Consider the following 26,620-nt stretch of genomic DNA (forward strand, 5'->3'; position numbering starts at 1 on the left):
CACACACCCAAACCTCTTTTCCATACTTTCCTTATATAGCTATCCCTTCCTTCCATCTCAGGCAGTTTTTCAGTACAACTTGCAGAGCCTTCCTTTGTCTCTTACAAGAACCCAAGCGTCCACAGTAATCTCTCTCCTTTTTCTTTTTCATTTTTTTTATCCTTTATAAGATTCCTTTTTTATCGGAAAATCAATCAGATATTTTCTCTTTCATTTTCCGTCATCTACTCTTTGCATCTAAACACAGTAGTAGGCTGAACTCTGAAAGGAAATAATGGAGACTCTTCTCTCCTTGCAGTTTCCTCTTATTACTTTGTTAAGCTCTCTATTATCGCATTTTTCTTCGGAAATTGAAGCTGCGGTGGTTGATCTGTTCGTAGGAGTAGCGATTTTTTTCTTCTGGTTCGGTAGGATCGAGGTAGCTAGGGTTTTGACTTGGAATCCATGGGGAGAGGGAAGATCGTGATAAGGAGGATCGATAACTCGACGAGTAGGCAAGTAACGTTCTCGAAGCGGAGAAGCGGTTTGCTGAAGAAGGCGAAGGAGCTTTCGATTCTTTGCGATGCTGAGGTTGGAGTTGCGATCTTCTCCAGCACCGGAAAACTCTATGATTACGCCAGTTCCAGGTGCTTGTTAATCTCTCAGATCTTATGGTTTTGAGTTTTCTATATCTGTGTTCATATATGTGCATTGTGTTTGTTGCTGAATTCTGAGTGCTGAATGCGTTGTTGCATAACTAATTCGTAACCGAACGCAAGCGTAGTGGTTTTCTCTGTTATGGTAAAATCCGCGTGACTTTAGGATACAGTTAGTGCTAGCGAAGTAGCAATTGAAAAGTTTGATCTGTTATTAGGTGTGAGTGAGAACTTTGCTATTTTGAAATTCGTAATCTGAACTTAGTTTTGTGAGAGTTACGTATATGCTAGTCTTAGTTTGAGAAATTGCAACGGTATAGCTTGAGGACGGTGTAGTTTTCTTGCGTCACTTGGAAGAGGAAGCTAAGATTGGAGACTGAAATCCTCCGATCCTATTGGCTATTTTTTGTGGCATATGTGCGTGCAGCTCAGAACGAAATGTTCATGATGGTCAAGCTACCAGACATTGTGAACAACAATGGCAGATATGCAATATATATATTAGATGATGATCATAAGATTTTGGGAACTGGCGTCACAGATTAACAGCACGATGTGAGATTATTTCCTGATTTTATATCTTGTGCTGGAAGTTATTCAAGTTCATCTGAGTGTTGGAGAAATAGGTTTGAGTTCGCTCGAGGATTGTCCATTCTTATGGTTAATTAGGTACTAAATACTAAGAAAAATGATGAACAATAGCTATGGATATATATTATACTTTTATCTACCCAATCTATATTTTTACGGATTAAATATTTAAATACAAAGAAAATGATATTTATAACCGTGAATATGTGCTTCACATTTAATTTATCAACCCAATCTATTATATTACTAATTTAATTTTAGTTATCTTCTGTTAAATTTAATAAATAAATGAATTGAATATCAATTTAAATATGCAACTGTCATTTTCTAAATGTATAAATAACTAAATAAACCTATAGGTTTGTTTCAAGTTTTTTTAGGCGATTTTAGAGATTCTTTTGTACGAAACATGCATTTTCCAATAAAAATAGGTATTTATTGATATAATAAAATTACAAGTAGAACTATTTAGTCCAATAGGCAATAGCAATAGCAGAAACCTAGGCCTTAGAGTAAGGTAATTAATTACATTGCTGCCGTATCAACTAAGTGTGTGTTTGGATTATAGTTTTTGCAAACGAGAATTTGCATAGAATTGATTTTGCAAACTTAATTTTGATGAAAAGTAAGTTTGTGTTAACGTGATTTATGTTTGGCAATCTTTATATTAAAATAGATTATAGTAAAATAAATGTTATTTGGATTTTGCTACTCAAAATCACTTTTAGAGAAAAAATTACTAAAAGAGACATCAATTTAAATAATATTTTATATTATCCTATCATTTTACTTTAGATATTTGAATAGATCTTAGTAATTTATTTTATAATAAAAATATTTATCATATAAATAAACATTATTATTTTATAATAATAAAATAATATCTATCTTTTGAGAAAAAAATACAATAAAAAATAAAATTATAAGAGAGAGTACGTACTATACATTCTATAATGTCAAACAAAAAGAAAATGTTCTATAATCTTTTTAGTATTTTATTACTCTTTAATTTATATCATTTTGGAATATACATTTTTATTATTTATGGCTCTTTTGTTATTTATATTTAGTATATAATAAAAAATAAAATAAAATACAATAAAAAATACAATAAAAACAAAAAAAAAAGAAAAAAATTTCATATCAAACATAGTATATAATAATTACAACCAACAACATGTATCATATGAACAAAAAAATTACAATAAGAAGTAAATAAAATTGATATGAATAAAATAAAATAAAAAATAAAAAATTTTATACACAACATAAATATAGTCCAATAAAGGATAGAAAAAAAGGAATTTATATAAACAAAAAATAATAAAAATTAATAAAAATAAGAATTTATATCAACAATAGTTGTCATATGAATAAAAAAATACAATAAAAATATAATAAAGCACTAAAAAAATAACATCAAAATACTAAAAAAATAATATAAAAAATATTTATTGTATAAATAAAAAAATACAATAAAAAATATAAAAATCAAAATATGAAAGAGAGTACTAAAAATAATAAAAAATAATTAAATTTTTTATCTTGGCATTGATTGAAACATATCTGAAAAATTTTAATAGAAAAAAAAAATTTCAGAACAAAGAACATACACAACAAATGAACGAAAAACTACTGTGAAAGTTATGGTTATTTGCATCCTTTTTATAGAAGAGAATAGAGGGTAGGATTGGTAGAAAAGAAATAAATTTTTCACTTAATTCCTCCAACGGTAATCAACTTTCTCAACGTGAAAGCACTTCTGGGTTTAGAATTCTAACAAATTACCAAACATAAAAGTGGGACGTTCAAGACACTCAAACGAGCTTCTTTCTTCTCCAACGTGAATCCCAAACACACCCTAAAACGTAATTAATTTCTTTCTCAACGCCGCCGCGGAGGAGTTTCACCTACAAGATTAAACTAAAAATGTTTAGAAGTACAGTGCATTAATAAAAACAAAATACTACAGTTTACACAAAGAAAAAGGTCCTTAACTAAAGGAAAAACGAAAAAGGTCATTCCAAATATACATAATGAATTACGAAGATCATGATAGTTAGATTTCAAGTTTGCAAGTGATAAAAAGGTCTTGTATTAGTTGATAATAGATTAAAGATTTAATTATTCTATTGGTTTTTATATTTTAATTAAATTTTTAATTAGATTTTTATAATTTAAAAATTTATAATTAAATTTTTATGATAGATTAAAAGTTTCAACTAGGTTGTTCTTTCTAACTATTTTTTTTTTTGTAAAAATACAATTATTCTTTTAAAATATTCGCTTTTATGTTTGATATATATAAAATAAATTAAAAAATATTTTAAAAACAAATATTCTAGAATTATTGTATGTTTTTTGAAAGATAATAATTAATAAAAATTTAATTACAGATTTTTATTTAATATAAGGATTCAATTATAATTTTTTAAATTACAAGGACTTAATTAAAATTTGATAAAATTATAAAAATTTATAGAGCAATTAAACTTAAATGATATATGTATCTAATTAAAAAATAATTATATATTTATTATTGTAAGATTCTGGATCAAGTTATATGTGATATTTTGAATCATAACAACTTAAATGCTTTAGCAGTTAGTCCAATTAAATTAGTAATTAAATAAAGCTACAAAGATCAGTCTGTTAGTAAAGGTGTAGCCGTTTTGGTAGTATATGAGATTTTAGTTTAGTCCTCATGTTGTTGGTTATATATTGATAGAGCTGTGTGATGATATTAATTTACTTGCTTAAATTAAATATGTGTGGTTTTGCTAAGGAACTAACGTTTTCTTTTTCTTTTCATTTATCTGTCAACAAATAGAAAATGAGTAAGAATTAAGAGTTTGAATTACTAATACAGAGAAAGAAGATAAAATTCAAAAGAAAAATAACGATTTATTAATAGGAAAAAATTGATTCCTAATCTTATCCTGTATTTGTGATAATTTATTCTTTTAAAGAAAAACTACTTTTTTAGAAAATTGAGAATTTTAAATAGACAAATAAAAAATATGAAAGAAAAGAGGGAATAAAAAGTGTATAAATAACACTTTTAAGTAATACTAGTATATTAACAGCTACTAATATGTTTATTGATTAATTTATTTATGTATTATATATATAAAAATAATAAAGATTAAATTAGTTGAGATGAAAAGTGGTTTATAATTTTACTAAAATGTCAACAACAATTTCTTTATGAATTATATAGTATAGAAGTATAGATATAGTATAAAAATATAGAAGTATAAATGATGTGATAAAACATTAAGTCCTATTTATTTATAATAACACTAAAACCCTGATCTAAATTAATACGATTCCACCAAATCTGAATATATAATTAAGAGTAATGTTAAAAGATTAGTAAAATTTATTTTTTTTAACTAATAATTAGTTATTAATGTCTAAAGTATAAATAATAAATATGTTGTTAGATTACTATAATAAAAATCTTCAGATTAGTACAAAGTTTTTACTGATGCAACAATAACGTATGGATGTCTTAAATAGTTCTAATAAAAAAGCATTAGAGATTCAACTAACACTAATGAGGGATTATTGGAATGGTGACACAACAAAGCCGCAGATCAACTATAGCTAGAGTGATGTGATTAGACGGAACAACAGGGACGTTCAATCATCTAAACAACTTTATAATTGGTCAAACGAAAATAAAAAAGAGGATAATTATGGAAATAGGATGTCAAAACGAGTTCAGTGGTGCAAGCGATAGTTGGAGACAACCATCGTCAGTAGGAAAAACACAGGAAAAAAAGGTTGGTGCAGGGTGCAGTTGCATGCAGCTTTGAAGGAGGCAACAACATCGACGACAAATTTTTATTCTACTGTGTGGGATCGGTATATATATATATATATATATTAATAATAATAATAATAATCTCTTTATTGGGTGTTGCCCCATAAATAGCCAAGGATTTGATTCCTAGGTTGTACGATACTACAAACTTCATTGGAAAACAAATGATACCAAAACTTAAGACAGTAAATTAATTAATTGTTTAGATTTAGATTTGCACACTCGCTAATTCGATTATAGTCATATATGGATAGTATATATTTTTTATTTTTTTTTATATATATTTCAAATAGGAGGAGGAAGAGTTAGGGAGATAATAAACACCAGAAAATTAAATCAAGATACATATATCAATCAATACTAATTACTAATTGGAAAAAAAAAAAGTTTTGAGAAAAAAGATACAGCAGAGTACATAGTTAGAGGTTAGGGAAGCAGAGAACCACGTGTGCTGCACGTGCACGAGAAGAACACGAAACAGCAACACCACCAAAATCCTGCAATATCTAAGATGACAGAAAAACCCTTCCTCCAAAAAACAGTAACGAAATGACCAAAGTACCCTTCCCTCCCTCGATCCCTCTCCTCTAGACCAAGTCTTCCCCTCCGGCGACCTTCATCTCCTTCTCTCCGGCGTCACCATCACGGGGACCCGACCGGCTGTAGAAGCTGGCGCCGGCGTCCAGTGCGTCCGAAATCGGCTTAATTACCATAAAGCCCTCCCCTGTAACCGCGCAAACAAAGGCGCCAAGGAACACAACGAGAGAAAAGACGCCGTAGAGCTGTGACTCCGGCGTCCACACGGCGGTGAACCCTAGCGCCACTACCTGAATAGGAAGCGCGAAGAGCAGCGCGGTGGACAGACCGTAGATCCTCAACCTGAGCCCCTTGTTGATCACCAGTGACAAAACGTTCCAGCAAGATAACAAGAAGCACGCCGAATATGCAATCGCGAACACCGCGAATACGGCACTGCTCAGCAACGGATAAGTGCAGAGAACGGTGTCCTCGCCGAAAGCGTCGGTAACCACCACGTGAGCCTGCCGGAAGGTCGGCGGTAGGGCACGCTGCCAGGAGGTGGAGAACATGAGAATGCCATGAACCGCTGAGACGGGAAGGCAGGTGAGGAAAACGGAGAGGACAGTGCCGAAGTGGTTCTTGGCGGTGGTGACAATGGAGGCGTTGAAGAGGAAGAGGAGCGTGACGAGAAATGCTGGCTGGAAGAAGCCTAAGGAGAGGATGATGTGGAGCTTGCAGAGGCCGACCTGGTTGGAGACTTGGTCGTTTTGATCGGAGAGGAAGGAGAAGAGGCGGAGGTTGAGGTGGCGGATGAGAGGGAGGCGGAGGAGCTCGGAGAGGGACCAGAGGGAGATGAGGAAGACGAGGAGGAATCTAACCGCCCAAAGGGAGTTGAAGTTCTTGAGATGCTTTAGGGATTTTGACTTGAATTGAAGGTGGAATATCAGAAACAGCGACACCACCGACAGAAATATCAGCGTCGATATGAGCGTCACCGTGGCTACTTCGAATGCAGAATTCACCGGTCTTGATGTTGGCATTAACATATCAACCAATCAATTTGGTTTCTTCTGTATGTATCGAATCTCTCTCAATCCCTAATAAAGTAATAATATTAATTTTCCTCCCTTCCCTTCCCCTTGAATTAATTTGTTTTCTTGTATTGTGTATATATGTATGTATATGAAAAGGTATTAGGTTAATTAATAAGTAAATAAGAGAGAATTACTTGGAGAGATGAGGGCCGGAGAGGAGGGGGGAGTGGGGGCGAGGGTTGTGGCGACGGCGCGGGGACGTGCGGTGGAGGGGTAAAAATGTAAAGCATGGGTGGTGGTTAGGAGGCATGTGGGGGGATAGTCGGGTGGGAAGAAGAGCATGAAATGGTTTTTTGTCCCTACCCCCCCTATTCCCAATAACGGGTGTGGGGGGAAACACCTACACAATCAACACTTTGCTTATTATTCCTATCTTCCTATTATCGTCAATCATATGGAATTCGAGGAAGATGGGGAACAATCAACCTGAGAGATATTGCAAAGACAAAAACAAAAACAAAAGCAGAGAGAGAGAGAGAGAGAGAGAGAGATTGCTGGCTCTTTTTGATTTTTGTTTCTTTGGTTGGATTTTTGTGGTGTCATTAGAAGGATCCTTTTATTTCGCTGCTCTCCTGTGGGATTGCCAGCAACATCCTTCAGTTCTCCCCACCACCCTAAAATCACTTTGATCATGCTATCAAATTAACTTGAGTTATTAATTAGGGTTGTTTTGTTGTGTTTTTCCTATATATAATCATCAGTGCTTTTTGGTTATTAGAATGGGAACCAAATTTACAGATATGCTAATATGAACATGTATTTATTTTACCCTAATACACGTATCAGTCATTACTTTTTTTAAGCAAACATTATCGGAATATATTATATTTTGATATTTATTTCATAAACTATGTAGATATTCTTTCCTTTTCTCTTAAATTCAACACATCAGATTTTTTCTAATTAGTTTTTAGTGCTAGGATTCTGAATCTCCTTATTTATTCTTAATATATTAAAAGTATTAGTTAATTAGACTAAATAGTCCTTTTTTTACGGTTTTTTCGTCCAAAATATGGTGCATTGTTACCTATTAACATTTCATTTATATTTTTAATATTCCTCTATTCTTAATTACTTATTTTAACCTAACCAATTTAATTTCTATAAAAATTATACTATGCATATTATTGATAAAGATATATTCAATTTTGTTATTTAAAAATAACGATTAAAAAGATTATCGTGTCCTCAATAATTTTATATATGCTATGTTCTTCACGAATCTAATAATAATAATAATAATAATAATAATAATAATAATAATAATAATAATAATTTATTATTAAGCAATGCTCTTTAAAATTACAAAATATAAAAAATGTGACTTTAATTTTAGCAATACTTGCATGACTTTTTTAATCTCTATAAATATAGACATGCTAAAATTCACCATATAAATACCATATATATATATATATATATATATATATATATATATATATATTAAAAAACGTAATTAAACTCTATCATATATTATATTTATAGTGAAATTTTTGCTTAAATTTATTTAACCATTTTATTGATAGTCCTTTAGAATTTTTCTTTATTTTTTATTCTCTGTCTACTTTCTATCTCGTACATCTACTTTTTTTAATTAGATGTTCTATCGATCTTCTTTTCATACATTCAAACCATTGATCTGAGATGAGTCTCTACAATCTTTTCAACAAAAAGTGTAACTTCAACTTTTTTTCTTATATCTTCGTTCTTTATTTTGTCTATATATGTGTGGTCATTCATCTATTTCAATATCTTCATCTCTATCACAATTAACTTATGTTCATGCTTACTATTTGTGTCTAAAATTCTGTTTCATAAAATACAGTCAGTCTAATAATAGTGTGATAAAATGTATGCTTAAGTTTTAAAGATATATTTTGTCACATATAAAATTAAACGTATTCTAACATTTTTACTAATCTACTTAGATTCTATGTTTTATACTCATCAATTTTTCCAATATCTTATATCATACAGCTAAGATATTTAGAGCGCTTTATTTATGATAGGAGATTTTCTCTAATTCTCACTTTTATATTATTGTTTCTCCTCTCAGGACCAAACTTCCATTTCATATATTTCGTCTTACTATGACTTATGCGTTAACTATACATCTCTAATTTCTCTCCATAAATCTAATTTTTTATTTTTTATTTTTTTTACTTTTTCAGAAGAACGATGTCATTGACTAAAAAACACACATTATAGTACGAATTTTTGGACATGTTCAATAAGTATTACTATTTCCAAAACCAATATAAAAAGATATAAATTTAAAGATGATAGTAAGTGCAGTTCTATATTATACAAATGAAAAACTCTTATATCACACCACATTGAGTCTTCATACTAATTTTAACTCTATCTATCGTACATATCTTTAATTGTATGAATATATGTAATTTTTTTCTATTATTTTCTAAAACCTTCCATAACACTTCTTTTGATACTCTATCATATATTTTTTTTAAATTAATAAAAATTATATGTAATTTTTTTTTAACTTAGATACCTCTCTATCATTCTTCTTAACAATTCTAAAATTTTAACGGTAAATTTATCCAACATAAAACTAAATTAATTTTCTGAGACTTGTATCTCTTGTTTTAATCTTCGTTCTCCCATGATTTCATAGTATAATTTATGTCTTAATCTCTATGTAATTTTTACAATTTTTATATATCTTTCTTATTCTTGGAAATAAGAGCATTAAGTAAAAATTAGACTACAGCAGGTAACAATGTCTATGCATATTATGAGTTCCAGAATTTATGAAGTTGGTAGAGAAAGGAGACATTACAACTCTTCAAATCACAAAAGATGGTACCAGTTTGATACCGTGTTAATGTTTAAGCTATAAGGTTTCAAATAGGGAGGAATTGAATAAGAGAAAAGAAAGAGCTATACAGGTAACAGGAGAAATGTTAAGAGACTGGTATTTTAGTGGAAAAAATTAATTAATATTAATTTAAACATAAAAGATTTTAATGACCTAATATTTATGATTTTAATCTTTAGATATTTCATTTCGATTAGAGTTAGAAATACTATAAATAACTAGGAATATATACCTTTTATATGTATAGGATTCCCCAAATAAAATGTTATGAGTTCCTTAAGTCATCGTACTAAACAATATATTCTTAGCCACTTGTATATAACACAATCAATTTTATTTTGATCTAAATATCCAAATACTAGCTTTGGTTTTATCAACTTGGCCACTTGAGAATTGAAAGAAAAGAAAATTAAAAACGTACATATTTGATTTTTAAAAAATATTTTCTATTTTTTATTTTTGAAATTTTGTGAAAAATAAACATAAAATACAAAATTTTATGTTTATTTTTTATAAAATTATGAAAAAAAATATTAAAAATAAACATGATTTTGTTAGAGAAATAATTTTTTTAACCAACAATCAAATGACAAAGTAGTGGATGAACAAAAAATTTAAGAAAAGAAAAAAAAGAATATTAACTAATATTAACCGAAAGAAATAGTTTGTCAATTTTTTTTTCAAATAAAAATACGACCTAAACACATGCTAATATTTAGTAACTAAGTTCATGTCCAAAACTCAGCACAATTGATAGATAAGTAGGTCTTTTATGAGCTAGGTCAAGTGTTCAATTGTTAGCTATGTGCATGTACTAGATCAACAAGACATACCCACTTGAGTAACCTCCAATCTTTACTTTGAGGAACAATATGACCTCTTTAAATCATATATTACAGGACGTGACATTTCTGTCATGCATTAGATATAACATTTTTCAAAAAATCATTTTATATAAACACAAAAATTAGTCATATCAATTAATTATATTGTATAAAAATACATATTTGATATTCAAAAAATGTTTGATTATATTATTGAAAAAATATTCAATTATTCCAATATAAAACGTTTTATTATTCTAATAGTTTATTACTTTAGTAAAAGAATATGTAAAACTTGTATAAATATAAACAAATGCATAATGAATAAATTTTTGTATTTATATAATACCTTTATTTTTCTAACAGATGTTAGTGTTTAGGCTAATGTAACTTTTTTTTCAATTTTATCTCATAAATGTTTTGAAAACTAAACTAACACCCTTAAAAGATTTTAATTACATCAGAAATCAACGATTGTCTTAGAGGATGACAATACACAATTTATAGGTGACTTTGTTAGTAATTAAAGTAAGATTAGACTTATGTATGTCCTCGTCGATTAAGTTCACTCTTACACATATAAGATATAACTACGATTTTAAGTAATTTCATATGCTCCAAATATATCATCTCATGAATTTCTTAATTACTAAGCAAAGAAAATTTTAAATACTTTGTATTTGAAGCATGTCTTAAACGACAATAAGAATATAGAATTAAAAAAAGATAAAATATATTTTTTATCTATGAAATTTGTTAAAAATTTTAAAAATATTTTTAAATTTTATTTTATTTTATTTTAATTTAATTTTATCTTAAAAATTTTTGGTTTGCATTAATTGTATTTTTAATAACTATATTTTCAAGACACACCAATCTAGATATAATGCTTGATAATTAGAGGTCAGAATTAGAATTGTGTCTAATTTGTTTGTATTAAAAATTATTCTTGTAAAGTTATTACTGAATTAGTTTAAATTTTTAAAAAATTAATTGTCAGAGATACATTTAATTTAAATAAAAAAAAATTAGAACAAAATAAAGCTCAAAAATATTTTTAAAAATTTTGATAAATTTTAAAAACAAAAAGTATACCTTACCTAAAAAAAAATCTAAAGAATGAATTATATCAATAGCAATTTTTCTGTACTGAAAATCTTAACAAATATTTGACAATCCCCCTTTGTTTTTAGTATATTTAAGCAATGATCTAGATATTTCTTTACTATAGTTCAGCCATTATTTGATACATTAACTTTGTGGTATCCTCAATCATCCACTAAGGATGTTTCACATTGTTTCGCTTTTGGAAAAGAACTTCAATCATTTAACAAATGTAATCAGTAGGGTCTGGTTCAACTTTCTAGGGTTTTTTAAGAGAACTTTATTCTTGCCGATCATCATATAGCCACGTTTTCTCCTTGCCGAATCATTTTTCTCCTTGCTTCCTAAGACACCACGCCATCCACTTACACTAAAATGGCCTAAACACTCTTCTACTATGCAAAAATGGAAAGAATCTATAACCGCATACACTTCCATTCACTTAAGAAGCAAAATGTTCAAACTACCATTTATACACAGTCAATACAAAGAAATCTCTATAGATACTATTATAGTATAAATACTAAATAGAAGATAAATAGTTAAATATTATAGTATTCATTATGTGTACTGTGTCTCTATTCCCTGAATCTTTCTTTATTCCTATCTCAACTATATCTTTCGATTTCCCTGTGATTCACTTAATGTTCTATGCAATTCCCTAATTCCGGTCATTCCAATTTTGTATTGTTTCAACGGTGATTTCATTTGCCACCATACCTAATTTCTTCTGTGGTGGTTTGGCAAACTCAGAAGTGGAAACTGACTCAGTACAAGAGTACTACTAAGTTTTTATGGATTATTTTATCTGGAAAATAACAAAACTTCACACAGAAATGCAACTAGACATTATTGAGATACAGGATAAGCGGATAGCATCTTTATAAACACTGCATTTCACTACTTTAAAATGAATAAGACAGCGTACGTAGCAGGTCTTATGACTAGCTTTCTTCTTTTATTTTTTTATTTTTTATTTTTTTGAACAAATGAACTCAACACAAAAATAGAGCAAGTAAGTAAAAAACAGCACAAAAGTAGAGCAAGTAAGTAAAAAACAGACAAGATAACACCTATTGGAATCACATAGACATATCTTAAACCAAAATATCCCGACGTCATCTCTGACATTGCCATCAACAACAAAAGGGATCCACACACTTCCACTCTTTGTAATGAAGAAGAGACATATTAACGATCCCTTCTGCACTGTACTTTTTATTCTGAAACACCCTCCTGTTCCTTTCTAACCAAATGTTCCAAACTACGGCAAAGAAACTCATAAACCACTTCTTGTGCTCCTCCTTCCTAATTGTTGTACCTGGCCAACTTAGAAAATGCTCCTTCAAAGTACCAGGAAAGGACCAATGTTTGCCAAGTTCAGATAACCAAGCGCACTACACCTGCCAGTTAAATTCACACCCAAGAAATACGTGGTGGATAGATTCAATATCATTATTACATAATACACAAACATTATCATCCTGATTAGCAATTCCAAGACAACCCAGTCTTTCTTTCGTATTCACCCTGCCTATCAGAACAAACCAGACAAACAACTCAACTTTTGGGGGGACAACACCTTTCCAAATAGTCATAGTGAAGTTGTAGCTTGTTACATCATCTCCCAAATTTTTCTCCCAACCTGCCTAATGGCAAATTGGCGAGTTGACAGGCTAAGTATGTCAATTCTTTTTTTATATATTTTTTATTAATAAATTATTAAATATTAAATAATATATATAATTTTACAGTAATTTTAATAAATTTATAATTTTTAAAGACATACAAAAATTATAATTTTTAAATTCAAAAATATTAAAATTTTTATAATTCTAAATATATAATAAACATAATCATCAACCAAGTTTTTTAAAATAAAATAAAATTAACATTGTAAAAATAAAACAAACTTTGTTTAACATATAATTAAACATTTTTAAGCTTCTAATCAATTAAATATAGATAGAACATAATTCAAATTATAACTTAAAATATTTTCAATTAAAAAAAAAGACAGATCCGTCAAGAGAAGTTCGTTCTGCCCCGCCAAAACCCACCAAAAAGCCCGCAAAAGGTGAATTCAGATGGAATAGTAACTCGTTTTTTACCAACGGATATTCAAAATTTACGTTAATGACTTAAAAAAGAAATAAACATGAGTGTGGGTTACTCTATGATGCTATTATGGCGTAATGGCTTATAAGAAACCAATATTATATCTTTAACATTTTATTAAATACTTGTTTTTCGTAGATCAAATTTAGTTCTGAACACCTTATTTACCCATTTAATTCTTGATTATTTTTTTTTTTGAATGATTAACTGAGGAAGCAAAAAATAGATGTATGGGAGCAACAAAAATCCTTAGACCAGATAAAAATCTTAAGAATAGGTCACGGACAGGAGTTTCAGGTAATTTACATGAGATTGTCTCAAATTTTATTACCACCAATATACTGGAAAATAATAACATATTCATGTCTAAACGACATAGAAGACTCAATTTTTTCCCGCTTTCTTTTGTAGACAGTTTGTCTATGAAACAGTTTAATATTTGGGAATTTATGGTGGTTTTTTTTTTTTTTGGTTTGGGAGGAGGGTGTGATTTGTTTCATAGAGAATGTATGTTTGTATGACTCATTGTTAACCATTGAGGGTGTGGTTTGTTTCGGAGAGAATTTATGTTTGTATGACTCATTGTTAACCATTAAGATCTAATTTGTATTCACTACAGTTACACTTAAAAAAAATGATAAAATTGTTTATTATCACTACTTTCCCAATTAGAAAGCTTGCTTTAGTAAAGCAATATTCTATGTTTTACAATTGCATAACAAATATTTTTGAAACCGTTTTTTGTTTCCTTCAATTCAAAACATTTATTTTCATTTCATTCATCATATTCTAAACCCCTTTGTTTTGAAGACCGTTTAGATCTAGCAGTTTGAATGGTTGGATTGGAACTTCTAAGCTCATCCCAAGATTGATCTTCATGCAAAATCAGGGGTAAAAAAAATTGATAAGAACTTCCTATTCTGCATTTTAATCATTTTATATTCTCGTTAGATGTTGTATTGTACTGGTGTTCCTATTTCGAAAGGAGATCAGAGTTGACCGTTTTGATTCTTAACTGCCAGGCCACCTTAAAAATAAATTTGTTTAATGAGAATAATTTTTCAAAACTTCTAAAATAATAAAAATTTATTAAAAACTATAATGATAAACCTAAAATTTTCAACAGAAATATTTTTACTAGAGAATCAAGAGAATGAAAAACAAATTGGATAATAGCATAGCATTCATTCAGAGATCCCTTGTGAGAATGAGGATTTGGTGCCTCTCAAGACTTGAGATGGAGCTTTAGCGTGACTATGATATAATTTTTTGCAGAAAAATATTGCGGCTTTCAAAGGTCTAAGAAAATTAGATGAGGTTTGAATATAGGAACACCAGTTTCTTTTATGTACTAACTCTTATCAGGGTTAAAATGGATGAAGGCTAGTGGTGTAATGTAACATACCCAGAAATCATAGAAGCTTCTAATTCATACCCTAATAGAGGAAATATTCTCCTACCATACGCTTTTATTATAGTAGAAGAAATACAGTTAAAAACAAGAAGGATAGAGCGTCAATAAAAATATTTTCCTAACTAACTATCCACCTGGCACAGGGAGTGAGGGGCATTAGGAGCAGACAGGTATGATTTCACATGATTTGGAGAGAGAACATAAGGGCTAAGAAGGGGAGAGAAAGGTAGAAATTCAATGAGGATCTATACTAGATTTCAGTCTCACCAACACCCCATTAACATTTCAGGTCCTAATGAATTAGGTATTCAGACTATTTTTAAGAAAATTTATACGATGTTCTTTGATGATATTCCGGGGTATAGTACCGATTGAAAGAAACATTGTGTGCACTTGAAATTGTGTTGGAAGTTTTGAGACAGCACAAACTCTGCTTGAAGAGGAAGAAATTTCATTTTTCTCAAGAGAAGGTGGAATACTTGGAACACATCATTTCGATCAAAGGAGTAAAAGTCAACCCCAAGAAGGTGTAGAATATATAATAGATTGGCCTCCAATTAAGGACCTTAAGAATTTGAGAGAATTCCTTGATCTAACAGCAGAAATCCGATATAAGGAGGAAGGTGAGAATAGAGTGGCAGATGCATTTTCCCAAAAACTCCAGTTCTCTTTTTCATCTGGTTAATGTAGTGAAATGGGAATAATTGGAGAATGAAGTTCAAAGGGATGAAAAGCTCATAAGCATAATTCAGAGCTTGGAAAAGGAAAAGGAGCTCTAACTAGATATGAATTTAGAAAAGAAAAGGCTGCTACACAAAGGGAGGCTTGTGGTTTCTAGGATTCCAAATGGATTTCAAAGATATTGAAGGAATTTCATGACTCCAAAACAGGGGGCATTTGGGGTATTTCCAAATATTTAAAAGGATTGGAGTGCGATTTTGGGAGGGGATGAAGTGTACAATCATGGACCATGTCAAGCAGTGTGATATTTGCCAAAGAAATAAAAATTTTACTTCATCCCTTGCCAGACTGTTACAGTCGTTGCCTATATCGGAAAATGTGTGGTCTGATGTGACCATGGATTTAATTGGAGAACTTCCGAAGGTCGAAGGAAAGAATACAATAATGGTGGTGATGGATAAAATGTCAAAGCACAACCATTTCTTTGCCATTTCTCACCCTTTTTTGGCTAAGAAGTGGCTGAAAATTTTAGTAATGGAGTTGTCACTCTCCATGAATTCTCCACAAAAAATTTTCGAATAAGGATTGCCCTTTCCATGAGTGCTTTTTGGTTAGAGGTGTTCAAGGCAATTGACACTTCCCTCAAAAAGAGTTTAGCCTATCACCCAGAGATAGTTGAACAATGTGAGACAATCAATAAGTGTGTGAAAACCTACCTTTGTAAGGACAAAGCCACAACAGTGGCATAAGTGGTTAAATTGGACTGAATATATTGATATAACACCAATTAGCATGGATCGATTCGAGTGATGCTGTTCAAGGCGTATATGAGAGGGGCAGCGAGGCCACGATTGAGGCAGTGAAGGTGCTAATGAAGGAGAGTAATCAGATGCTAGACGAATTAAAATATCAATTGGATAGATCTCAAGCGTGAATAAAATAATATGCTGATAAGAAAAGGAGAGAAATTAAGTTTGGAGTGGAAGTCCTTAAGATCCAGCCATGCAGGTTAAAATCCCTGGCTAAATGAAGTAACTAGAAGCTTAGTCCTAGGCATTTCGACCCATTTGAAGTGGGAAAAGATCTTCAAGGTAGCCTATGGACTTTAACTATCGAAAAGGTCACAGGTGCATCTTGTCTTTCACGGTGAGGAGTATGAGCTTCAAGTAGAACCCAAAAGCATCAAGGTAATAAAGATTAATGATGTTGGCAAATTGAAGTTCTAGTATAGTAAAAGGACCTCCTAGAATTTGAGACATCTTGGAAAGCAGCAATTGTAATTTGTTACAAACCCAAATAACAGAGTAGTGGAAGGGTAGAAAGGAAATATCCGTATTCTAAAATTTACATATCAGAGAAGAAAGAAAAATAACTAATGGAGGGAGTGGAGACCGAGTTTGTTAATGAAGCTATTAGAAAGAATGAGTGATATAAATAGAAAGAGGAAAATGCAATTGTTCTCAGGAAAGTAGTGGGTGGAGTTAGTGCAGAATCTTGGCCTCTCGAATGCCAAATTTTCATTTCTGTTACTATTCATATTTTACACATCTTATACATCATACTTGAATATACTCTCAGACCTGGGAATATCACACTAATATCCTTGGTGTAATGTAACATACCCAGAAATCATAGAAGCTTCTAATTCATACCCTAATAGAGGAAATATTCTCCTACCATACGCTTTTATTATAGTAGAAGAAATACAGTTAAAAACAAAAAGGATGGAGTGTCAATAAAAATATTTTCCTAACTAACTATCCACCTGGCACAGGGAGTGAGGGGCATTAGGAGCAGACAGGTATGATTTCACATGATTTGGAGAGAGAACATAAGGGCTAAGAAGGGGAGAGAAAGGTAGAAATTCAATGAGGATCTATACTAGATTTCAGTCTCACCAACACCCCATTAACATTTCAGGTCCTGATGAATTAGGTATTCAGACTATTTTTAAGAAAATTTATACGATGTTCTTTGATGATATTCTGGGGTATAGTACCGATTGAAAGAAACATTGTGTGCACTTGAAATTGTGTTGGAAGTTTTGAGACAGCACAAACTCTGCTTGAAGAGGAAGAAATTTCATTTTGCTCAAGAGAAGGTGGAATACTTGGAACACATCATTTCGATCAAAGGAGTAAAAGTCAACCCCAAGAAAGTGTAGGATATATAATAGATTGGCCTCCAATTAAGGACCTTAAGAATTTGAGAGAATTCCTTGATCTAACAGCAGAAATCCGATATTAGGAGGAAGGTGAGAATAGAGTGGCAGATGCATTTTCCCAAAAACTCCAGTTCTCTTTTTCATCTGGTTAATGTAGTGAAATGGGAGAAATTGGAGAATGAAGTTCAAAGGGATGAAAAGCTCATAAGCATAATTCAGAGCTTGGAAAAGGAAAAGGAGCTCTAACTAGATATGAATTTAGAAAAGAAAAGGCTGCTACACAAAGGGAGGCTTGTGGTTTCTAGGATTCCAAATGGATTTCAAAGATATTGAAGGAATTTCATGACTCCAAAACAGGGGGCATTTGGGGTATTTCCAAATATTTAAAAGGATTGGAGTGCCATTTTGGGAGGGGATGAAGTGTACAATCATGGACTATGTCAAGCAGTGTGATATTTCCAAATTATTTGTGGAATGATTGTGTTGTTTGTATTGAATTTTTAATTTGCATGCTCATTAGATTATATAATAATATTGCATATTTGTAAAAACTCTACCCTACCAATTGCCACCCCTAGTTGTTACACGTAATAAACCAAATTCTATTTAGACGGCAACTCTTATTTAATAAGACTATTTTGTAAGCATAATGAAATGGATCCTTCTGCCTTATCCTTCTAGTGTTTTTACGCTGGTCACTACGAAAGAGTTGGCTTGATTAGCAATCAAACCTTTTCTTCTTCAGTCATTTTTTGGAGATAGAATGAGTAGTGGCAGCTTGTTAGGGAGGCTTTTCCCAAGTTGAACCCTGAATGCTTTTGTAGTCTTTACACCTAAAATTGACAATTCCGATCACTTTAGGAGTTTTTACCAGATCAACTAGTGTAATGTGGTTTACAGGGTAGTTGCTTAATGGGAAGCAATAAATCAATATCAGAAAAGCTTTCAAGATTAACTTAGAAAAAATTATGATAGATGCATCTGGGACTTCCCTGGACATTCACCAAGGATATCTCGGTGTACTTAACTTATCTATGTATCAAGATGATGGCCACAATATAATAATCCAAAGGTAGAAAAGGGTATTCGGAGTCATGTTTGTTGATGTTTTCTTCCTCTGTATGGTGCTTAAGACTATCGATGATTTTTGCATGGCAAGTAGGGTAAATTTCTCCTCTATTGTTATTGACAATGTGGACATGAAATTGGCCACTTGGAAAGGAAAATTACGCAATTGTGCATGTCATGTTTGTTTGATCCATTCAGTTTTTTCTCCATCCTTGTGTATCCCCCCCCCCAATGTAGTCTATTTGGTTGCAACACAGGGTTTATGCCAAGTTAGACCAACAAACCCGCAACTTCATATAGAAATTAGAATGGTAATAGAGGGAGTCGAAGGTTGACCTTGGTTAACTGGAACCATGTTAGTTAGCTCAATGAAGTTGACAGCCTTGGTTTCAAGGACACACAATATTAACATTGCTTTGCTGGAGATGTTGGTGGCGAAATTGCTGACAGGGGAAGGAAGTCTTCGGTGTGATATTCTACCAAAACATATATGTTCGGGACCCGAGGAGGATCTATTCACCCCTGGGCCAATTCCACTGTCCTTAGGAGTAGCATTTCAACACACTGGTAAAAATTACAGGATGGCTTCTCTCGACATCTTTGTGTTAAGGAATTCCTTCTTCTACTCTAGATGGCTAGATGGTGACTTGCACAAATTGGCCGACTTTGCTCACATCTCAAACATTGACTTTCAAGTAACGGCTATTTGTGATGCTGGTTCTTGGTGTCTTAAGCAATTAGCTGTTTCAACCCTTCCCTGTCCCAAATCCTGCTGAATACCCTAACCAATCAGTTGTCAGCTTTTTACTCATTAGATATATTGCAATCAACATTAGTAAAACCTGACATGCATACGTGTTGCAAGTTTGCAACAAAATTACTCCAGTTAACATATCTATGCCAAATCTGGCCTCTAATTTATATTCTGCGGCAGCAGTTGCTGATATAAGATTATTGTGTTCCAACATGCACCTCTGCATAATTTGTTATTTTCTTTTATTCAACATTTGTCACCAGAAACACAAAATTGATAGAATTTGAATTTGGATGACTTTGTCAGCATGAAATCAGTGATTGATCGATACAACAAAACAAAAGAGGAGCATAACCCCCTTGGAAGTTCAACCTCTGAGATTAAGGTATTTAAATATATATCTTGCACCGCCAGCAATCAAGTTCACTATCAAGTTATGATCTTACAAGTATGCTTAAGGAATTATAATCATATAAATATAAAATATTAAAACCTTAATTAGAACAAAGAAATATCATATTGGTTTATATTTATATATTTTTTCATTTCTTATTTATAATTTTCCTGGATATTTAAAAATGCAACACTGTTCAAGAACTGAGAACAAATTAAACAACAGAATACAGGGAGACAGAGTCAGATTAAGAATATGAGAGCAGAATTATAGAAGGGAGAGTAGGAAGAGAGTAGAAACGAATGAGAAACACAGAATCTGGAGGATATCAAAATCAAAGTGATACTCTCTCAGTCTATGACAAATTGATTGAAGAACCAATTATGGAAAGTAGAGAACAAGGTAGCATTCAAGAGGCTACCACCATCCTAAGGTCCTGCCCAGTCTAAAATTCCCTTTTGAATCCCTTCATTCCTCCTATTTATACTCTTGATCCTCTCTCCTATAACAGAATTCATTCCTCTATCACGTCTTCTCCACTAACCTTTCCAGCTGCCCTATTTGTTGAAATAGTTGGTCCCACTGTATTTCCATTTCCAACTTTTCTTTCACTCTTCCACTGTAAATAAAAAGTGAAGGAGCTATTTTACCACTTGCCTCTCTAACTGACTTAACTGCTTCCATTCCCTCCTTGCTTTCTTCACTTGGGTACTGGAAAGAGTGAAGGCTATTTTCTGAATTTTCAGCAGAAAAATTAAAACAAAATATATATCTCATAATGGAGCAGGTCTGGTTAACTTCGAGATAGTTTCAGTATAGTCTTGAAGGTTTAAGAGCTGAAACCCCACTATTTACAAAGGAGAGAAAAACACTAAGAAACCAAAGTAAAAGAGATCCACTAATTGAAATCACTGCAGACCTTTTTTCAATTGCGTTCTTTTGGGTTTATGTTGAACCCAAAAAGAAAGAATATGGGGAAACAAGAGAGGCTCTTGTTAGCTCACCATTTTCAATATCGTGCAAGTTATATGTCAAATACCTGGCAGCTATGGCAATGTGATGTTGCATTGCCATTTGCCACACTAGCTAGTACTATGGCAGAGAAACTCCCATGGCAGTGCTAGGAGAATCTCTCATATACATAGAATGCAACAAAGTATCCCAATCAATTGAACACCTAAAAATTGAACAGTAATATCTCGTAAATGAGACAACTGGAAGGAACTCAACAGGGCCTTTCAGAATATAGCTGCCATGTTTGTGTACCTAAATGAGAATCTCTTTTAGTATTGTACCATAACAAGGGCACAAGCCATCCTGCCACCCAAAAGGTCTATGATCTACCAGAAAACATAACAAAAGAATGCATCAGATGTAAGAAATAGATTCAAAAGACAAAGAAAAGAATATTAATGATTTCCCCAATTTTTTCAGGAAACAATAATCCACAACAGAAAAAGGCACATTTAAGAACTACTGTCACAAAAATGGCAGTGTTCCTTTGGACTTTTTCTTTGATGACTGTCTCTACATCATTCAGTCCTTCCAATCAACTGAAAATAATGAGTTCACCAGGACTAAGCTATGTTCAGCAGTTATGCTTCAAATCCTATTGGTAGATGCTGCCTGAGCACCACATCAGTAACCAGATGAGTTGTTCTTCTTTAGGAGCAGGCCGCAATTCAAATCATTACAAGCAATGGCCTGATCTAGAAATCATATTTGTTAGCAGAAGGTGGAAAATACATGCATAGCAAAAGTCATCTGAAATACCAAAGCTACGTTGGTGATGCACAAGTTCCAAAATTAATTCCATTAAAAATTAGTTCGTTTATCTTGATATATAGGTACAAGGAATCTATTGATTGGGGAAGCATAGTCAAGGAACTTGAGACTAAAATCACCTAGCTCTATATCCTGCAGAACAAAGCATCATAGCTGATTCAACATACTCAAATCTATTGATGAGTAAGTTATTTTGCATACATTAACCATCATATTCCTATTATGAATGATTTGACTCTGAAATTAGGCTTTCTAGAAAGCAAGAGCTATTCAGGCATCTTAAACAAAGCATGGTTCGGTTCAGCCATCCACTAGCTGGTAAGAATCATCCTTGAGGAACTTCAAAAGAAGTCCCTGAAATGAATTAATTTGTTTCCTTCCATTGTCTAGTAATGCAAAGTCTGAATATGGATTCTAGGGAACTCACAATCATGGATTTGATAAATTGACAAACCAAAATGAATGGTATCTTCCCATACACAATAACCAACTGTAGGTGAAAAACATCAATAGCATATTAATGTAGTTTTAATAGGGAAAAGAACTCACCTTTATTGTAAGCAAAGAAAGTATACCATAGGAAGTAGGAATCCCTGCACACTTAGGGTGTGTGTGGTTGGGGGAATTATAAATAATTTCTAGGAATTTTAAGATGGGAATATCATATTTTCATGTTTGGTTCAAAGTTTGAAAAGCTATTTTCAGGTAAGTTTGATTCCAGGAAATCAAAATACCATCATTTTCAATTCCCACCTTCCTCATGGGTATATTTGATTTCCATGGAAATGGAATCTGAATAACAAAGTAATACTTGAACCACACACAGCATTAAGGTCAACAAACTCAAAACCCTCAGGAATACCTAACCATCGCTAGGCCAGATGATCCTCAAATAAATCAAGGGCTGTGCATCTCTCTGCATGCATAAGGGCACTATTCAACAAACCAAGACTTGAAGATAAGCAAATCTTTGACCATACCGTTCCTACTAACTACTGAAAACATGAAAAAGCCCAGACAAAACAAGCAAACCTCTGCTCTCTCACTAGATCTTGGATAACCAAAATAATGTGCATCTTACAGACCAAATAATCTCCTTCTCACTGCAAATAACTGTCATGAAATCATCATTGTTAACGACCTCAGGGAAACATTTCCCAACAACCAAAACCAACAGTAAAGGTCATAAACAAAAATAGAATAACTGAGACCATTGCGTTCCTAATTCTACATATTCCAACTAACCTAATTATGAAGCTCAGCAGTAAACAATTACCACAGAATTTCAAATGGATTAAAGTTGGCCAGATATCCTGTGAATTATTTCACAATCCATAACGACACAGAAAGTATTTAAACGACTTTGTACAAAGCAATCAAAAGTGATGAAGGGGTCGAATTTATACAGAGGGCACTAACTCCAATCTTATCATTCACCACTATATCCATATTACTCGTGTTCTTGAAGGATTTGGCTCCTAAAATGCACGAGATATATTACATTTCAAGATAAAGTGCACAATCTTCATTAATAAGAGGCGTCAAATCCTTGTTGAATCTGCAGCTTTGATCCAATTCTTTACATTAAAAAACTATAAGGAGAGAGAGAGAGAGAGAGAGAGAGAGAGAGAGAGAGAGAGAGAATTAAAATATCGGACAAGTTCTAGCACAATACAAATAGATTATAAGTTTAACCCAATATGACAAGTAATCAAAGCAAGAATTAAAATAAATCAATGAACCTTAAGTAGAAGCATACTTCATTCCTCAGCTCATTACAAGTAAGCACTCCTTAAACAAATCAAATCATTAGAACAATGACTTAAAACCTAAGAGAACATCCTAACAGACAAACAGCCATTCAAAGGGAAGCAGATCCAAATAGCACCAAAGATACAGTATTCCATGCCAAAATACAAGTCCAAACAGAGTGTACAGGGACAGTTCAGACAAACAGAATGCGAAAAAGTTGGAACAGATCAGGTGATGACCAATGCTAAGAGAGGGAACAACAGATGAAGGGAACCCAAGGAAGGATAAATTAGCCAAACTATCAAAAACAAGCCAAAGGCAGTTAGCTTGGCTAGAAAAACATTCTTTGGTGAAGGTGACCTAAGACATGGCAACTAGCAGCTTGAACATTGGTATGTATAGTTCAGGTTGCCTTTCCATCAATTATTTTTTCAAAATCTAGGTAATCAATGCTTGTTTTGAAAGAAAGTGACAACAACAGATTAAGTGAGCTAAGCATGAGTTCCAACTTCCAACCAAGCTAAAAATTTTGATAAGAAATCAAAGGAATGGGAAGTTAGTTGGAAACTTTTTTTTTTATTAAATTCATTAAGATGAGGAATTAAAAAGGATAAGAAAACCCACCAGATATAATAAATATCATGAAACAAAGCTAACCAATCTTTCAATCAATCTAAAAGGGAAATTGGGCTGGAAAAGAGTTAAATATGATTGCAAGCAGGAAAATGCAAGACGTAGATATAAACAGAAATCACAGAAATGTGAAAACAGGAGGCTACAAAGAAAGATGATCCATCTTTTAGTAACTCAAAAATAGTTATATGATTAGGTCTTAGTTGATGTTACCACTTTGACACTATGTTGAAGAAAAATATGGAAAAGGAAGAAAAGACGATTGTTCAAGTAACAAATACAAGAATATAAAGATTTCAGAGAATATTAAGATTAGAGAGAATGAATCAAAATGAGATATTTGTGATTATGATCAGGAAAGAGTCTACAAGAGGAAGTATAGGGGAGAGGGCAGCTTGTCTAGCATGATACACGGGGTATTTCACTCTTTACAATGACTGAGTTAGTTAAAAGTTGTTAGTCACAGTAGTCACTGGCTATCAAGTGTCAAATTCATCAGTTTCACATCAAATAGATACATTCAAGTGGCTAGTTCTATCTGACAAAAGTTGCATGTCCAAATATTATCACTGTCCAAAATCAAGGCCAAACAAGCACCACCTTACACCCAGAGGCACCTCATTTTCATAAAGAACAATTAATCACAATCACAATCTCATCTCAATAATATACATTTTCAATCAAATAAGCCAATCATATGACAATTTACTATATCATTGTGAAGTTTCCACATCAATAATTAATCTTTTTTTCATCTTTTTTTATTATTGTTTTTATTTATGCAGATTTTAATCAAATCACCTGACCATTTGCATCACATATATATAGTTAATGAACGGGTACACCATGGCATAAGCATGTGTATCTAGTGATTTTTTCTCCTTTAAAATCTAAGACCTTTTTTATTGGTTATTATTTTCTAGTTTTGGCAAAGGGAGGCAGCAATGTTAAGGCAACAATTGCAGAACTTGCAAGAAAGTCACCGGTACATTCTTTTCTGTGCAACATGTATTTATTTTAAATATAAGTTCATAAATGTCCATGTAAAACCCAATTGATAGGATAAAAGGTTTCTTTTACGATGTTGTCTGCAACCCTTTCAAAATTACAAAGGCCTTCTCACAAACAAGGAGTGTAAAATGCTGTGGCATCAGCAAAAAAATGCATTTCTTTTTTACAGTGGACATGTTTTTGGTAGAGGATTATATTTACTACTTCTCCATAGCTATTTCAACGCAAAGAAATGCAGAGTGATACTTAAATATGCCAAATGTTAAACATGTAAGGTACAAAGGTTTTAATGATACTTAAATCTGCCCAATCTTCTCACAGCATCATTTCTTTGAACTCAAACCCAACTAAATCATAACTTGACTAAAGATCAAGTTAGACTAGGGGATATACTTGCCTCCTAATAGAACTTCTGTTTTAAGGTTTCCCTAGAACTATATTCGAAGAAATATTATTATACTTAAAAACATGTTACTCCTATGTATTGTAAAAAATTTGAATCTTTTACAGTAAAAATTCCTGTAATTGTTTATGCCATTTTCCTAGGAATAAATTATAAATGCATTTGATTTATGGCATATTCTAGGATCACGTGATAATTCTTAACATACTTCAAAATACATATTATTACTTATTATTAATAAATTAAAGTAAGAGACATATTAATATCTTTACTTAATAGTTCTTATTCCTTTGTCATAGAAATATGTTATCCTCAACCTCCATAGTGAGAATAAAATCTTACTAAACCATTAGAATTTGATATTTTAAAGAAAAACTAATGTCTACGAATAATTTTTTGAGACTTAAAAAACGAAACTTATTCCCTAGTGATTATTCTAACAAAATAGTTTTTGTCACCAAAAAGAAAAAATATCTTGAAACAAAAATCCTATAGTTTTTCTAATTTTTCAATTTGTACCCTCTCTATATCCCAATCTAGTGCCTTTGAGGGAAAATGAATCAGAAAGTGGGCTCCTTCTATAAAGCAGTTGTAAGCTTGTACGATTTACATGGTGTTAAAGCTTGTTGACCACAGTGACACACATTTTTTTTTTGACAAAGTTATTTGTAAATGTGAACACAACTGTGAAAGGGGTGATGTTAAAGACTATGGTTGAGTGATAAAAATTAATTCGAAGGGTTTACAGACTTCTTATTGTTAAAAAGAAAGAACACTCAAGATATGATGTTTACCTCCATACCAGACCCTTTCTCTCTACTGTTAAAAACATGCATCTAGAAGAAAGGTTTAAATAGACAAATGCTATGCCAGGATGTTTTCTCTCTCTAGTAAGAACCTGCAACAATCAAAATGATGTGGAAATTATAGAGTTACAGTATATAAAAAGGATTGAAAGAGTATATATCAATTTTGTGCTTAAACTAGAAAAAAGAATTGAAAATCTAC

At 31.9% G+C, this 26,620-nt stretch overlaps 1 protein-coding gene and 1 long non-coding RNA gene across 16 annotated transcripts in view; one reads left to right on the plus strand and one right to left on the minus strand.

The window, feature by feature from the left end:
- Positions 1-26,620, plus strand: part of LOC112767201 (MADS-box transcription factor 23) — a 27,722-nt gene continuing 1,102 nt past the window's right edge. For 3 of the 9 annotated variants that reach the window (XM_025813084.3, XM_025813086.3, XM_025813088.3), the window contains exons 1-5: positions 54-124; positions 299-626; positions 14,364-14,444; positions 19,941-20,019; positions 25,122-25,183. In XM_025813084.3, the coding sequence (XP_025668869.1) occupies positions 445-626; positions 14,364-14,444; positions 19,941-20,019; positions 25,122-25,183 (404 nt within the window). In that variant the 5' untranslated portion in view covers positions 54-124; positions 299-444. The other 6 variants (XM_025813085.3, XM_025813087.3, XM_025813090.3 and 3 more) reach the window with 6 other exon arrangements.
- LOC112767203 (uncharacterized) overlaps positions 18,628-26,620 on the minus strand; it is a 14,826-nt gene continuing 6,833 nt past the window's right edge. For all 7 annotated transcript variants that reach the window (XR_011875702.1, XR_011875705.1, XR_011875701.1 and 4 more), the window contains one exon: positions 18,628-26,510. This is a non-coding gene — a long non-coding RNA (uncharacterized lncRNA). The remainder of the gene's footprint in view (positions 26,511-26,620) is intronic.

This window comes from Arachis hypogaea, chromosome 17 (assembly GCF_003086295.3).
Source record: "Arachis hypogaea cultivar Tifrunner chromosome 17, arahy.Tifrunner.gnm2.J5K5, whole genome shotgun sequence".
NCBI lineage: Eukaryota > Viridiplantae > Streptophyta > Magnoliopsida > Fabales > Fabaceae > Arachis > Arachis hypogaea.